Raw genomic sequence first — 16625 nt, 5'->3', positions numbered from 1 at the left:
GCTCAGATTGAGATTTAAAGGCTGCAGTGTTGACCCTACCTTTGAAACACCACATAAGCTCATAGCACTGTCTAAAACTGCAATTTAACATTCAAGTTTTGGTATATATGCCTTTAAACCTTCATGATATTTGAATTGCAAACCTCAGCATTTATGCCTTTATTACATTCACACAAGAATTACTTCAGATAGTAATTGTTAAATTCATTGGCAAACTGGGATATGTTGAAAGCAATTAGAAGAACCAAGCTATTCTGGCAGTAAATTTGTTACAGGGTCTCCTGAGCTCAAGGACATCTATATATTGCTGCTTTGAATCTTTCTCTGGAGACACACAGCTCCTTCTTCATCTGTGTTATCTCACTTACTAACTTAGGAGTCAAAACAAGAACCTCAAAGCCTGCAGTAGTGTGATTTCCCCTCCTGTGTCAGATAGTACTACTATTTTACGTGTGTGTGTGTAATCTATACAGATGTTTTATACACAGATGCAGTATGTCTTATGCAGCCACAGGTGTAGGGATGTGTACACCCGTGTAGACATCGAAGAAATAAAAGTCAGTGATCAACATCAGTGTGACTTATGTTGCTTATGAAGGTGGTGTACATTTAATGGTCAGAACTGTATGTTAACAGCCTTCAAGATGTCTTCAGAGATCTGAAGAGTAAGGGATTCACTGAAGTTGAATCTGTGTCAGACTTGAGCGGTTACACATACTGTTTGGACCAGCATTGCCACAACGTCTTGTTTTTCCCTTCCTCTCTTAAAGACGAACTGCTTAATTTAGATCTATTTGCAGATTGCAAGCTCTTACTGCAGGTGAGTTGGTGCCACCCTTGAGTGAGTAATATCAACCTGCAAAACAAAATGATGCTTTACATTCAAGTAAGGTCATGTGCTGTGTGCCTGCCCTATTACATCAGGCAGGCAGAAACATACTTTGAGAAGTTTTTGGACATGTTTAAAAATCAGAAGTTCAGAAACAGAGTTCATTTATTAAGATTTGCATGACAATATTAGTACTCATAATTCATAATTACAGTTACAATAATAAAATGTAAAATTAATTTTAAAAATGTCAAAAGTGATTGAAAATGTGGTTGCACTTCTGAAAATATGAGGAAAGTTTCTGTGTATCTCAGTGTACATTATCCCCAGTTAGAAGATGACAGTATGCAAATATTCATGTCCTGCAGCTGAAGAGGAATATTATGAATATTTCTGATGGGATAATGATAAACAGAACAGAATAATTCAGGTTAGAAGGATCATAGAATCACAGGAATGATAGAAAGGTTGAAGTTGAAAGGGACCTTTAAAAATGCAGTTCCACCCAACTTGCCATGGGCAGGAGCACCTTCCATGATCGCATTGCCCAGAGCCTTCTGATTTAAGTGAAATTTAGTGATTTTGACTTGAGATGCTTGATTCTGTCTTCTTAAAAATTCCATATTAGCCACTGTATGTGATTAGTTTTTTCTCTCCTCTCTATTTATCATGAAAATAGCGAATTAATTTCCTAATTTGGAAAAGATTGATGCTCAGAGAAACCCAAATAGTTGGTAACGCTGAATTTTTGCTTCACTGTTTTATAGGATAAGTCTCGCAGCCTTGCTGTACATTCTGTGCAGGCGCTGTTGAGTACAGATGATGATGTTATTGTGGCTCACCTGGGTTCCCACCTCACCGTCGCTCATATGTCGGCACTGAGAAATCACAGCACATCCACAGTTTTTGTTTGTGGTGTAAAAACTTCTGCAAAAGCAGCTGAACTGGGAGACTTGTTCAGTCACATGGGATGCAAAAGTATGTGTTGAAACAGTTGGTATGCTGAAGGTATTGTAAATAGATTTTGATGGAGTTTGTGATAACTATAAACGGGTCATAAATCTATCAGAATTTAGAGATCCCTTCTTTGAAGATTTGGGAGGGTAGTAATAGATTATTTTTGTCATAGAGTGAACTGACAACTCCTTAGCTACAATCAGGCTCAACAAGGTTGCAGATTATCCAGATTCCTGAGATGTTACAGTGAAGTTCTCCACATAAGTAGTTCCTGTGTAATGGCTGGGATCTGCAAACTGCGGCATCTGTGTATCTGGTGTCTTGTCTGTTGCTTTTCAGGTTGATTTCTACCTGTTTCTGAGATTGCTAATCCAAAATTTATACATTTGTCCAGTTTACCCAGAAGATGTGATCAAACAGTAACAAGATGGCAATGCCAATTAGCAGTCTCTTCAGTGGAAGATGCTAAGGCTTAATCACTCAGTCTGCCTGAAATCAGTGGGATGTTGGGGGGTCTGGTCGAGCAGGCTGTAGCTTTGTGGAATTTTGTGTAACATTGCTGTCTCTTCAACCCCATCACTTTAAAATTAGGCAGGCTTGCTTTAGTGTTGAACTGCTGAGTTAACCACCCCACCTTTTTGTTTTATTTCAGATATTCAGTTGTTGCATGAAGACTTCACTGAGATTGAACTGAAAGATCCCAGGCTTCAAAACGCAAAAGTCATTTTGTTGATACCACAGTGCTCTGGGCTGAGTTTTAGTAATCCAATAGATTTTATTTTGACTGAACATGGAGGTAACTTCTGATACCATAGCTAATGCATGCTTTCTGGTAGAAATATTTCCTTAGCTATTGTGATTTGAACAATACAGCTGCTCTGATAAAATGTAATCTTTTTAAAAGACAAACAACACGCACAAAACTTCCTTTAAACTACTATAAAAGATATATTAATGACTTGCATAATTCTCTGTGTCTGACATATATGCAGACTACAATGGAAAAACAGAAGAGAATAATGTATAATCAATTACTCAGATTTTTCCATATAAAGTGAGCAGGATGTATTTGTCCTACTTTAGAATTCTTAATAAGAAAACAAAATCTTTCTGTGTGGCACTGAAGGGCTAGGAGCATTTTGTGAAGGCAATTTCAAGTCAGTGGCATGAAGTTTGAGGGTTATTCTGGGGAGAAGAGTATATATTGCCTTCCTTTTCAAGCAAAAAGACAAAATTTATGTCAATATACGAGTACATGATTTTTTATTAATCACACTCCTTTAATGACTATTTGTAATACTCATTGTTCAGCTTTCATTAAACAGAAACAAAGAAGAGGCAGTAGCAATTAGAGGTAAACTTGACAAGGAAAGAATTGCTTAGGCACTCGTGGTATCATAATCCGTAAGGCCTGCCTTCTCACTGTACCAGTGACCATCAGGTCTGCTACCCAAGCCTTTTGTGCAAACTGAATGTTAAGACAAGACCAAGAGCAGCCATGTTAATAAATGACAACTCTTTGTATATAGATGCAGGATTGCTGAAAGACCTCTACCAAGGATCTGTGTCTAAGGATAAACTCTGTATTCTTGCTGAGAGGCAGCTGAATGAGTTGATGCATGCAATGAAATGTAAGTGTGCTGGCAGGCAGGTTCCTGAAAAGATTTTCTTATACTGTCAATTTGATTGTACTACAACCAGATTTATATCATTAAAGATACACCGATTAGTCTATGAGTTAACAGTAAATGTTTAACCTCCAAATAATGATTTCTTCAAGCAAGGGTTTTTGTGTTGTGATATTCACCAGCCATTAATACAACAGCATAAACAACTGCATGAGTCAGGCTCATTTTAGCTAAGTTGTAAATGTAGTCTATCTTCAAATTGCCACTTTCTTCTGCCTTTTCTTTAGCAGATGTGTGAAAAGACAGCCCTGAATTTGTGCTGAAATCTGCCAGTATTTGAAAAGATTTCAATTGTTAAAAAGCTCACGTGCAGGAGAGCATATTTTATTGGTAAAAATAGCATAAAGCATAATTTTCATACTGGTTTTAGTCCTTACTAAACCACTGTGTTTCAAGGATTTTAACACTGAAGTCTCTTAAAATCTTCTTTTGTAGTTCAAGTACAATCTATTGTTTACTGCACTTCTTCAGTTTACCCAGAAGAGAATGAACAAGTAGTGCAAAAAGCACTGGAATTTTGTGTGAAAGGAAAAAAACTAAAACCATTCAGGTATGTTATGAATAGTTTTGTCTATATAAAACTTGAAGTAGCATAGTTCTTAACCTAGTCCAACCTGTGTCTTGTATTAGATTAACAATATCAGCTTCAGCTGTCTCTGATTCCATTCTTTTCGATGATAAGAGACATTAAGTTGTTCCTAATGTTTTCATTTATTGCTTTCCCCCATTAGAAGAGAACTTATATTTCTTTATATCACAGAATAATTCATAAAAAAAAAAGGTTTTTTTTCAGGAGCTTTGATTTTTTTTTTCTTCAGGAAAAAAATTTTGTCTGAGACAAAAAACCTCCCATAAGAAAATTTCTCAGAAATCCTAAAACCTCTTCAGTGTTTTGTAGAAATATCATGAAACTTGTCATAGCACCACATCACACTTTTGCTTTGAAATACTGGATGATCACAGATAATAGGCAACGTAAAAGTGCATTGGAATTTTTTGCAAAACTCAGCAATTTTGTGGCTGAGGATGGGTGGAACTTCATAAATGATGATTCTGTAATTAGCTCATCCTTCACTGTCACGCACAGATCTTGGATTTTTGTCCCAGTACCATGAAGGTGCTGGCAGCCAGTGTAGACAAAGCAGTAACAGAATACCATAAATGAGATACAGTGTGATCATGCTTGTCTTAAGGTGAAAGCTCAAGCTTTCCTTATGTAAGTATTCCTTATCATCGTTCCTCATGCATTTCTCTTAGCATGAGGTAACTCAGTTTACTAGAAATACAGAACCCAGTGAAAAATTCTGAGCACCTGTGCTCAGAGTATAGCAGCTCTGAAAGAAACAAGTCATGCTGATAAAATATCCTTTGGGATCATCACAGATACTCTTCTGTCTTGTGACAGACTTGTTCTTGGCCTCATGAACCAAATCACTGCCGTCTGTTTTGTAACAGCTGGGAGTTGCTGGAGTGTAGGGGGAATGTGGGAAAAGGAGACTTCCTTCCTTCCTGCCTTGTTGATGCATCACAAAACAGTAAATTGAAAAAAAAAACAGCTGGAGCCCTGGTAGTTGAGTATGGCAAATAGGATATCTAGCTTACCTAAATTATTTATTAAGAACATACACTTATTGACTCAAAGTCAACCTCTTTATAATTTCTATGTACTGCTGAGCGCCTTCAGAGCATTCCCACGTTCCTGGACAACTCGATTATCCAGCTATGGCAGACTCAAGAAAGAATGCAATTCTTAATTATGTTGATATACATTCATTATCTGGTGGTTAATGTAATTTAATATTGAAAATAACTCTCAAAAGATTAATTCTCATGTCTTGATTAGCCCTTCTTTTTAAAAAAGAATGAAGATAGGTTTTATAAAACTTTCATTTGCAAGACATGCTTTACAAATCACTTTTAATGTATCCGTGTTTTTTTTCCTTGTATATTCTTATTTCTTGGTCATTTCTTTCTTTTTGTCAGACTGATTCCTCCTGTTCTTCCTGCTTGCTCCAACCCAGAGTCCAGCACTGATTCTTTTTTCAAAATAGAACCATCGGAAATTTCCAGCGGCTGTTTTCTGGCTGTTATAGCAAGAGAGGTAAGAAAACTAAAATTTAAAATCACAGAAGAGAACAATTGTCATTTTCCACAAAAGGAATACATAAATGGAACACGTGAAAATAATTAATTTTTAAGATTTCTTGAAAAAACCAAAGAGTTGGTGAGCAAAGCTACAGCTTTTCTAGAAGTACCTTCAATTGAAATGTGCACAATGTTTTAGGCTGAACACAGCTCTTCTACGTGTACTTTCATTTTGGAGCAGTTGTGGTCAGAGCAATCTCTTTATCTAGGTCTGTGCAAGGAATATTTAGGAGGAAATGTTTGTATCAAACCTTGGAATGAGCTAGACAGCTTGGGATTAGATTCGTTCTAAGTGGTGTCTAGTGAAGTTATTGGTTAGGTCTGTATGTATCATCAGGATGTGCCAGTATGCAAGCAGGCAGTGTCACCAGCATGGATTAAGACTGCATTACAACTTGTATTAAATGGATAGGAATGTTTCCTTTCTAAACTAAGTTATATGCAAATCTGGGCTGAAAGGCAGGGAAACTTTGCTGAGTAAACAGAAAAGCCTTAGCATGATTTCCTGAGGAAAGACCTTAGAAGGATGATTTGCATTTGAGTGTCAAGCTTTTCATCTTGTGGCTGAGAGCAGTAGAGCTTTTTCACCAAAAAGGGGGGAGGAGCTTTCCAAGCCCATAAGGTTTAAATAATCATGCTGTGCAGACACTTGTCTACCGAAGTCCAGAACTCATTTTCCCTCTTCTGGCCCGTAGAGGGCAAAGTCTCTGGAAGAGCAAATGTTCAGACGGCACTTAACACAACAGTCAGGGCCTTTATTTATTGAGCAAACAGTGATTCTGCCATGCCTTTCTTGTGGAGTAAATACTGAGGAATCTGGGCTTACTGAATTGACTTTACAGCTGTTTCCTCAATTTATTATTCTTTCCTTTGAAATTTGCAGACAGACTCTTCCAAAAATGTGTCCGCTAAAGATATTTTGTCTCAAGCTGCAGCAAAAGGACTACTACTAGACAGCATTCTAGGTAAATCAAAGGAAGAAGAGAAGCAAGGGAAAGAAGCACAACATGGAAGTGATGCTACTCGTACTCGCATAGAGCCAAAGACTGCTGCGGTCCCTCACCCTGAAGCTGTATCTAACAGGAAAGCTGCAGTTGTAGTATCCAAAGTTGAAAGCAAACGAAAAAAAAAGAATTCCGACCAACCAAGAGGTCACATTCAGCTGAAGAAACCTACCATCAACCCAGCTTCAGACACAGGTGTTTCTAAAGTGCCAAAGCACACATCTGCTGTCAAGGTGCACAGAAAGCAGACACAAGCTAGAAAGCCACGTGCAGAATGTAAAAAAATGGTCAAGCCACGTGCAGAATGTAAAAAAATGGTCGCAGTGAAGCTAGTGGAAATAGTTTTTCCTCCAATGATATCACCATATGGACATCCGCAAGGAAACCAACACAGGATGCCAGCTCATATCTCTCTGCTCCAGTCCAGACAGAGGAATAGAAGTTTGAGGGACAGAGAACCTCCTCAACCCGTGTCTAAAGTGGTCAAACCAACAGTGCTCAGAAATTCTCAATCAGGGCTGTAAGAATCTTCAAACTTTCCCCTAACTTTTTAGAAAGGTAAAGATTCCTGTATGTATTTATTCATGCACGTAGATTGCAATATATCTTTATTCATTATAGTCTTACTATGAGACAAATTCTCAGTTGGTTGCATGGAAATAGCTATGTTAGCCATTTAAAACCAAAAATTACATTTTAAAGTAAATGCAGCTCAGTCGCGTAAGGCTGATAGACCACTGGGGGAGTCAGGTGAAAAATACTGCAGCTATTTGCTATAGACTTTTAAATGACAAGTTACAGCACACCGTTTTTGTAAATTACCTTTTGGGCTGTGACACACAGAAACCGAGCCTTGCACAGTAAGCAAGTTAGTTCAGTTTTATCTCTCAAGCTGGATGTGATTTTTTTCTACAAACAGCTGGCCAAGTACATTTGAACCCATGGGCTTTCCAGTATTAATTCCTTTGGTTTCCATTCACAGGTGCTTAAAAATATTATAAGGGGAAACTACATAAATATTACTATGCATTATCGTGTCAATTCAGTATTTTTAGTAACATCAACCAAAACAGAGCTCTTTTCACATCAGATAAGCTGCTATTATCTAAGTTATTTTTATAAATAGTGTAACTATTTATTTGAATAATGAGTGAACACAAGGACTGAATAAGTTTTCCACTGTTGAGAAATCAGCAGTGGGAACCTAACCTGTTCCCTGTTGCTAACAAATGCAGAATAAATGGTGAATATCTACATTTGTCTGAGCACAATGTAATAAGTGACTTAGTACTAAATATGGGCAGTATGAACAGAAAAAGTAATTCAGGAATTGTTAGCAACTGTTCGTTATGACAGTTGGTAAGAGTTTATTCAATGTAAACACGCCAAGTGTCAGCAATATGATATGGAATCTTAAGGATTTAGACCCATGCAGAGAAAATGTTTTAACATCTTTATTTTCTTCCTGTCCACATCAGCCAACGTAGACGAACAAGCTTTAGAAGAAGGGATGTGTTACACCATTGGCACAGAGAACTGCTGCTTCTTCATCAGATAAATATTACTACTCCACTGAATCAGTGAAAAATTCTGTTCATGTTTTTAATCAGAGTCGCCTGTTGTACTCAGAGGTATCACTCACCTGCAGTACATCGCTGTGAGTAACCTACGCTCCTCACCTGGTCCAATAAAAGGAAAAGCTTTGTTTTTGTTTCTGAACATACTTACCTCGACCTGTTTGTTTGCAGTGTATAGAACTGGAACAAAAACTAAGAATCCCACATTCTTTCAAACCACCTTCAAGGAGGATTCTACGTAATAGACAAAAGGAATGGAAAGAAGGGTTTGTTTTTTTTTTGATATGGTTGTTAAATGCCTAAAAGAAGCTTAAGAGATCCTTAAATTAGAGAAGTGAACTTGCATATTTTTAAAAATAGAGCCCAGTGTCTCTCATTTACTAAATATTGATTAAAATGACTCCAAAATGAACATGCTTTGGGCTTACACGTGATGTTCCACACTTGGCCTTTTATCTTGTTTTGAGGGAGCTGAGTCCATCAGATGTTATGGAGACCAAACGCGTGGTGACCTTGATATCTTACCTAGAATACAGAAGAGCTAGCAGGGAAGATTTTAGTTCAGCAGGTTTACCAGCTTGCTTGGTGAGCACCGAACATCACCTGCTGGCAACATCTGATACTGACTTCAAATGGCTCGTGGATAGGAGCCTGAAGGATCAATTAAACACTTCTTAAAAATAAAGTGAAGTAAAACTGTATCATACATAACTAGTTCTCAGTATTCCACTTAAGTATTTGTAATTTTCAACTAGAAGCCACTGATTCAGTTTTATACATACAAAAACCTCCATGGCACTGCTACTGCCTCTAAACAGCCATCATATATTTTTCCCTTCCCTCAATTTGGAACAAGAAAAGAAAGAATTTCCCAGTTCCCTGGACCAGCAACAGTTGAGACAATCATTTTATGCAGCCAAATTTATTCTCAGAACAGATTACATTTAGATGTGTAGAAGTGGACAACAGCAGGGGAAATTGCACTTTTCAGCATCAACTGGGTGCTCTATGCAAGGCTGAGCTCTGCTAATAACCAGTAGGTGTGGGTCCACCTACTTCTGCTGACTGTGCAGCACAAGTTTTTAGCAACATATGAATTAACTTGCCCAAGGAAGGAATAATGGCATTTAAGGCTGAACCCACATGAGCTGCTGAAATAAAAAAGCGCTGTTTTGCATGGATGCTTTACCAACAGTTGTACATCACTAATAAAATATTCATCTATGAAATACTTGATAAGACTAAAAATAAAAGGATGCAGAACTCTTAGGAAATGACGCAGACCTGACCTGGAATAAGCTGTCAGACACTCCAGAGCCTCTCTTCCTGTCACAAAAGGGCATGTTGCTTCAGCAGGCACAGGTATCTCCATGCATGGTGTTATTGTGAGTTGGTCCTAGGCCGCTTCTGTGCAATTTTTGTTATTCCTATTTAAAGTCCCCATAGTTGTCTCTGTAGCCTTGAACCTCCCACACCACTTCTCTCCCCCCTTCAAGTGAAACAGTGACTTAAAGAAAACCTACAGCCAGCACTGCGGATTTCAAAAGAAAGGCTTTTATCTCTCATTTTTGATGGTGAATATAAATCTCCTTGCTTCTGCAAGGGAGCGCATTAATGACGTGTGATGTGTGATACTTACCTCTAGTTTCTACTTGCATTGAAAAAAATAAGAAATTAGCTTCGCTTTACATGATTTTTCTACAGACTTCAATAAAAATGTGACTACAAATAATTACAAAGCTGCCTTTTTTTAGGCAACCTATAGTATACAGCATAGAGAACGTTACAAGATCACGTCCAGTAAAGACAATACATCGACATCATAATGCAGGATATTTCAGTAAAAATAGAATAAATAAAATAAAAATATTTTAAGCTGTATTTAACAGGTTAATTTAAAATATGGCATCAGACATACAAGGCATAGTGAATGCATGGCTGCCTGCTTACAGAATCGCTGGGTATTATAAAAAATGCATAGATAACTGAAGGGTTGCTACAACATCAAATAAAACAGTGGTAGTTACTCAGACACGTGTATGCCATACACACATTTTTAGCCATGGTTAAAGAGTGCCTCAGTACATTGTTTGATAAAAGACAACGAGCTCTGCAATTTTAGGTGTTGATTCTACAAACACCTGGGTGTATATTTAACACTTTTTAGAAACTCAGGAGTTCTACTGAAGCCAAAAGGCCAAATATTTTGGCCCATTAAGCAAACTACTTAATTATTTGCAAAATCAACAGCATTTTGGTAACAGACAAGAAATTCAGGGGACCTACAGCTTTCCCAATACCTTTCTCTCTCTTTTCCCTCAGCCCTTCCTGCAGTGGCACATTTTTGCCAGTGAAAACTCTGTGTTCAGAGCCTTGTCGACACAGATGTGTAAAGACTCCTGACACAGCTTCTTACCTTAACACTGCTGTTTCCCAAGTGTTGGTTTGGTTTAAACTTGGACTGTTTCTCTCTTGGGGAAAAGCAGCACTGTGTCGACAACACTACTGAACTCGATTATACTGTTAAACATTCTTTGTTGTAAAGCAAATAAAAATCCTGGAGTTTCCACCTGGAGCTTTAAAAAGAAAGACGCTGTCAAAATATTTTCAGTATATAAAACAAAGTTTGATTCAGTAGTTTTCTGATTAACAAGGAAACATCCTTCAAATTCATGATCTCGCTTAGCGACGTTGTGAGACACTGCATTTTGATAGCAGCCATGAGAGGAAGCAATATTTTTTTTTTACACTGTTCCCATCAGACTTAAGTGGGATCAGCACTAGAACCTGGAGAAACAGGACTAAGCCAGTACACAAGCTGTCATCTCCACACTTCAAAATCTGGCTTCATGGGCAGTTCAAAGGTTGCTACTGCTGAAAGGGGAGGGTTTGCCTCACCTCCCCTCCTGCTCTCCCTGTCATCTGCACAGCCACGTGGCCAGCTGGATCAATTTTGGAGTTTACTCACGTTATGCAGACTGGCCTTCTCTCCTCCAACTGCACAAGCAATGGAGCTGGTTCCAAGCAGCAGGAACGTGAGACTTGGGATGGGACAGAATTACCTCACTGCCCAGGGTGCAAAAATTCTATTATGCAGAGGTTTGAGATCATAGAACTACCAAGGTTGGAAAGAACCTCTAAGACCATCCAGTCCAACCATCCACCTATCAACAACATTTCCCACTAAAACATGTCCCTCAGGACAACATCTAAACATTTCTTGAACATAGTGCAGGATCAGCTCCTTAGAAGGTATTCTGAAGAACTCCATTTAGAATATTACAGCTGCATGGCTAGCCTTCACTACATTCGCTCATACATCAGGCTAAATGTGTTTTAATAATTCTTCTACATTTCTAATAAAGGCATTTCCTGAATCATCACTCTTTCCCCTTGTATTCTTAACATGTTTTGCCCAGGTATTGCTGTTGACTTTTTAAAATAAGAAAAAAAAAATCATTGTTTGCTCATAACAATCTTGTTTATAACAATCTCTGGCACAGTAAAGTAAAAAAAAAAATGGTTCTTGTAAAAACAACATTGACAGTGTCCTTCTAAAATTACTGCATGACCAAATTTGCAGATCTGGGAGACAGATACAGTTTGGAACTTATATATAAATGCAGGCAAAACATTTTTAACATTAGTAAAAAATATCTTTTATGTTCCATTTCCAAAATTTGTACCAATCTGCAGGTCTAAACAGAAGATGGCAAAGAGAGAAAGACGAAGCTGCATTTGAAGATCAGTAGAAGACAAAATTTTAAAGGGGCATTACTGTGCTGACTTTGTCAGAATCTGCAGTTGTGTGGATCAAGGCTATTACAGGAGACCTTTGGAGCAAAAGCACTGACATGAAGTTGTCCCACTTGCGACAACATCCTGTTAGAAAACAACTCTCATGATTTTGTCACAGACCACTAAAAGAATTTCCATTGAACTTAGTAAATAATCAGAAACACGATTGTTCTTTTTGCGGCATGCTAACAACCATTTAGCAGCAAACTCAGAGGGGGAGTAGTGCAACCCAACACTGAATGGAACATTTGATCAAACACTCATATAGAAAACATCTGTAACATTTTTGCTTCTGTGAGAGTTTTAAGACAGTAAAACTGCTGACTAACTCTCTCCTGGTCAGTGTGAGCTCTATGTGGAACAAACAGTATTTTTGATCAATTAATGACAATTTGGGATGACATACTTAGCATCCAACACGTGCATCTGTATGTTTAAAGATGAAAAGCTTCAATGGATCACCCTGTACTCAATTACAGAAAACACTCCCAGATTTTTCAGCATTGGTTTGGTATCAAACAATTTCTGTCTACAACTGTAATGTACAAACAGAGATCAAATGACAACGATTCACGTGAGTGTCAGGCAGACCAATGCTGACAAACAATTTAAAATTAACAGGTTAGTTCTGTAAAAAATAAAAAACTTGGTATTTAATCTGCAGTAATTCAATGGTAGCTGATCCTTGGTATCTACTCCAGTGTTGAGAACCAAAGTGCTGTAGGACTTAAGATTGGTTTGTGACAAATCCAGCTCAAGACGGTGAAACTATCAACTCAAGCGTCATTCACTCCAAGGACTTTAGCACGAGTTCACTAGGAAGGACGTGGCCATACTCTTTCTTTGTGTGAGTTCAGGTAATGTTTACTTATTTACAATCAAACAGACCTTCCATTGCTCATGATGTAACTTACTGACAGGAAAAAAATTATTCATGCTTCTTTTCATATCAAACGATGGTGGCAAGAACGAGATAACATGCTTGTCTAGCATTGTTTTGATACGGATAAATTCTCTTAAGACAAAGCATCAGCAATTTGGAATGGAAGGCCAAACACCATCAGTTCATTTCCCTTAGTGTAGCTACTGTTATCTGCAGTTAAATGTTAGGAGAATCTTCTCTCTTACGCAGCTACGGCATGTCGGTGACTGGGCGTTTCTGTTTCAAAGTGTCAATGAGGGACAGCACTCCTCTCTTTACGTTGGTTGTGACTCTCCTGGTCACCGAATCTGCAGGCGGTGGGGGAGGCCGAACTTTCTGCGAAGGAGGTCTGGCCACTAAGCACTTCTGATACCGTAACTGCAACAAAGCAGAAGCATTCTGCACTCCTTACTGTAGCTATTACCTTCAGTGCATTTAAAATACATTTAAAATACTTACTCATGAAATACAGTCAAACTTTCATTTTGACTGTGACAAACAACCCTGATCAAGTTAATAGGATATTGGTCTGACTTTTAGCAGAAACTGTTCTTTAATACATGACAAATACTACATCACAGCAACAACCCACTTTGAAAATTGAAAAATAAGTTTTCTTAAACAAGGACTATTTTTCACTACATTGTCACTGGGTTACATAGAAATATTCTTCCAGTGTTAGATAACTTCTGTAACTACAGAACAGATCTTACACAGGTGTTGAGGAGTTCAGGAGATCAGATGTTAAAGGAGCAGAGTTCACTAGCTCAACATTTCAAGCTTATTTTCAATTTACCAGACATATCAGAATCCAAATTGCAAATTATATCTCAGGAAATTAACTGCACATTTGTAAATACGTATACTGAAGTAGTAGAAAATTTAAGTACTATTAGATGCCTTTTCAAGAAAGTCACTTACCATACAAGCAGCCTGAACAGCTTCTGATACATTGCCTGCATTTGGTTCACACCAAAACACATGGCACTCAAAATGCTGGTTTCCTGTATCCATAATGAAGGCAAATGTATGAACATCCTTGCCTACTCCCATGAAGGACAGAAACCGCACACGACATTCCACCACGATTTCCTCTTCATTCTGGTTATGAATAAAATGATTGTTCATTACTAACAGATATTCTATGCAGTTTTACTTTCAGTGTTAGGTTGATTAAGTAGGGAGAGAACACTGATACAGTGAAACTTCTTCTGCAATCTGTGTATACCTGGTGTGCAAAGGCCTGAGCTGAGTTCTCTCTTCTAGGCTACCAGTAGAACACAATGGCTTTGAGACTTAGAACTGAAGCATATCATGCATTGTAGTACTGCATGTTTAAAATGGATGTGGCAGTTTTGTGAAGAAATGCACGGCTATTGTGACTTCTAAAGATAGTCCCCTATTACTGGTATGTAGAGATGTGGCTTTAGGACCTAATCAACAGAGGCAGATGTGGAACATTCTTTGCAAGTTTCATTTTATTCTATGAAAAATGCTCCACTAAAGGACAGTGATGTGAAACACAAGTTGTAGTCTTACTCTTGGCTTTCATAGAAAGAATAAAGAAAATACAAGTTAGAACTTAGGATTGCTCCTTACAGCTTAACCTACAACATTTTACACTCAAAATTTCTAGGAAGGGTAATACTGTGTTCGTTTTAAGCATCTAAAGGTTACTTATAGTTTATGTTTCTAAGGACATGCTTGGAATGGTAAATAAAGCTGAAGCTGACACAAGTAGTTGTAAAACAGTGATACAGCCCTGCAAAGAAATAAAATGCAAAAAAAGGAAATGAAGTCCAGGAAAAATGAACACTCTCTTCTAATGCTCATGACTTTTCTGACACCTCCTGCTTAAAACCCAAAAAGTCAGAAGGATCGTGAGGCCCCGCTTTCACGGTCTGTATTCGTACTGAAAATCAAGATCAAGCGAGCTTTTGCCCTTCTGCTCCACGGGAGGTTTCTGGCCTCCCTGAGCTCGCCTTAGGACACCTGCTCATGAGTTCCTGGTTTTCAGCACTTGTGTTAATCATGTTTTGAACAGGACATTCTGCCTTACTCTTTCACTAATGACTGTGACAGTAGCATCAGCAACATTCATGGTAACTGGCATCCAGTCTTCCTTGCTAGAGGAAGCCATCAGACTTTCAATAGCACTGTTCAGGGTATCCATTCCTAAAACAGAAATAAATGTGTATGAGTAAACAATATTATTTTCACACAGTAGTACACAGTAGTAAATTGTTCTGAACTTGGTAAAATGAATATGGTGATGGATTTTGAAGCTGGTTTTCATCATCTGCAGAAGCAAATCAGGTGCCTCTGGCATACTAAAAAAGCATTAGCATCTTGTTTAACTGCTGCACCATTTCAGTTATCTAAGGCCCTTCTCATTAGTAACAAAGCTCATATTCGGAGAAAGCAGTAAAAAGAAAATGCTTTCTTACCAGCTCCCAAAGTACTCTGGTTGCACAACACACATTTATTTGAAGCACTGAATGCTAGACATTTTCATCTCTGGCTCTTAAGACTCCGAAGTTCAGGAACTGCTCCCATTCCAAAATCATGCTCTTACACTTGGCTAGTCAGAATCCAGCCCTTAAGAGTTTATGCAAGTTCCCTCTGAAGTCACAAATATATGACACATACCCACAGGTTTAGCTACAGGTAGCATTCCCAGGTACTGGACGTGGAACTTCTGCACCAGCTCTGTCTTTGGTGTTGGGAAATCTACTGCATGGGAACAAATATAGATTTCTATTTATTGCTACTCACAGCTCGGAAAAACACTTTCATTTCATCAATAACCTAAAACAGTTTATCAAGTAATTATACTCTGAAGGCATTGTACTAATTAAAACAAATCTCTACTCCCTCTGACAAGACTAATACCAAATAATTTCTAAGGGAATTAGAATGCTGCATCATTTAATTCTTCATCTACACTAAAAATAGGGTCACATTATGCTACTGGCATATTTTTAAAAAAACAAAAACAAAAACAAAAAATATAAATGAATGTGCCTTTGAGACATACAGACCTATTCTTTACTGCATAACTATGTAAAATCTGGAACCTTTTTAATATCATCCATTTTAATATGTTCAACACAAGCTATGAGTAATCAATACTGTTGTCTAGCAGAAAATTACACAAGTTGATGTATGGATTAGGAGTAAGGTAATCAGGATGAACTGCTGCATCTGAAAGCACCTAGTTTCCTGTAAAGCTAACACATGGTACATTTGTTCTGGACAATTTTCTAAACAGCAGCTAATAAGTTTTGACTAATAATGAATGCAAAGGCAACTTTCTTTTGCCATGCAGTAGTAGAGTGTGCAAAGGCCCCTCAAGGTAGATGACAACCCACTTGTATCTTTTGCCTCGGAAGCTGCCAAAACCGTGCTGAAACCTGCAAGGAGCAGTCCTATGTGAATCCATGTGATTAACTGGAGCACATTCTGCTTTTAGGGCAGATTTGGCTGATCTGTGCCATCTCAAGAAGTACTTTGAAATGAACTGGACAATATATGCAAGTAGCCACAAGCATGACAAACTGTGTTTGCAAAAGTTGTATTTTAAAATAAAAGACAATGTGCAAACTGACATAACTTAGCAGGACTGTGTTACTGGGAACAGGATCAGTACATTAAAATGTTTAATACAATACCACCTCAGAGTCAGATACAGTGGTTAAAAGACTC

The 16625-nt window shown here is 37.9% G+C and overlaps 2 protein-coding genes across 21 annotated transcripts in view; one reads left to right on the top strand and one right to left on the bottom strand.

Moving 5' to 3' along the window:
* NSUN7 (NOP2/Sun RNA methyltransferase family member 7) overlaps positions 1-11522 on the top strand; it is a 33064-nt gene extending 21542 nt beyond the window's left edge. For 3 of the 5 annotated variants that reach the window (XM_048941327.1, XM_048941324.1, XM_048941326.1), the window contains 7 exons: positions 637-820; positions 1597-1807; positions 2439-2582; positions 3316-3417; positions 3910-4024; positions 5458-5575; positions 6503-11522. In XM_048941327.1, the coding sequence (XP_048797284.1) occupies positions 637-820; positions 1597-1807; positions 2439-2582; positions 3316-3417; positions 3910-4024; positions 5458-5575; positions 6503-7147 (1519 nt within the window). In that variant the 3' untranslated portion in view covers positions 7148-11522. The remainder of the gene's footprint in view (positions 1-636; positions 821-1596; positions 1808-2438; positions 2583-3315; positions 3418-3909; positions 4025-5457; positions 5576-6502) is intronic. The other 2 variants (XR_007376225.1, XM_048941325.1) reach the window with 2 other exon arrangements.
* A 116-nt stretch (positions 11523-11638) lies between these two features.
* The window catches only part of APBB2 (amyloid beta precursor protein binding family B member 2), a 149306-nt gene continuing 144319 nt past the window's right edge, over positions 11639-16625 (bottom strand). For all 16 annotated transcript variants that reach the window (XM_048941313.1, XM_048941312.1, XM_048941317.1 and 13 more), the window contains 4 exons: positions 15570-15653; positions 14980-15095; positions 13842-14021; positions 11639-13298 (listed from right to left, as the gene is read on the bottom strand). In XM_048941313.1, coding sequence (XP_048797270.1) covers positions 13131-13298; positions 13842-14021; positions 14980-15095; positions 15570-15653 — 548 coding nt within the window. In that variant the 3' untranslated portion in view covers positions 11639-13130. The remainder of the gene's footprint in view (positions 13299-13841; positions 14022-14979; positions 15096-15569; positions 15654-16625) is intronic.

The sequence above is a fragment of the Lagopus muta genome, chromosome 4 (genome assembly GCF_023343835.1).
Source record: "Lagopus muta isolate bLagMut1 chromosome 4, bLagMut1 primary, whole genome shotgun sequence".
Taxonomy (NCBI): domain Eukaryota; kingdom Metazoa; phylum Chordata; class Aves; order Galliformes; family Phasianidae; genus Lagopus; species Lagopus muta.
Note: the sequence above shows the minus strand (reverse complement) of the source record. Positions and strands in the feature narration are given on the sequence as shown.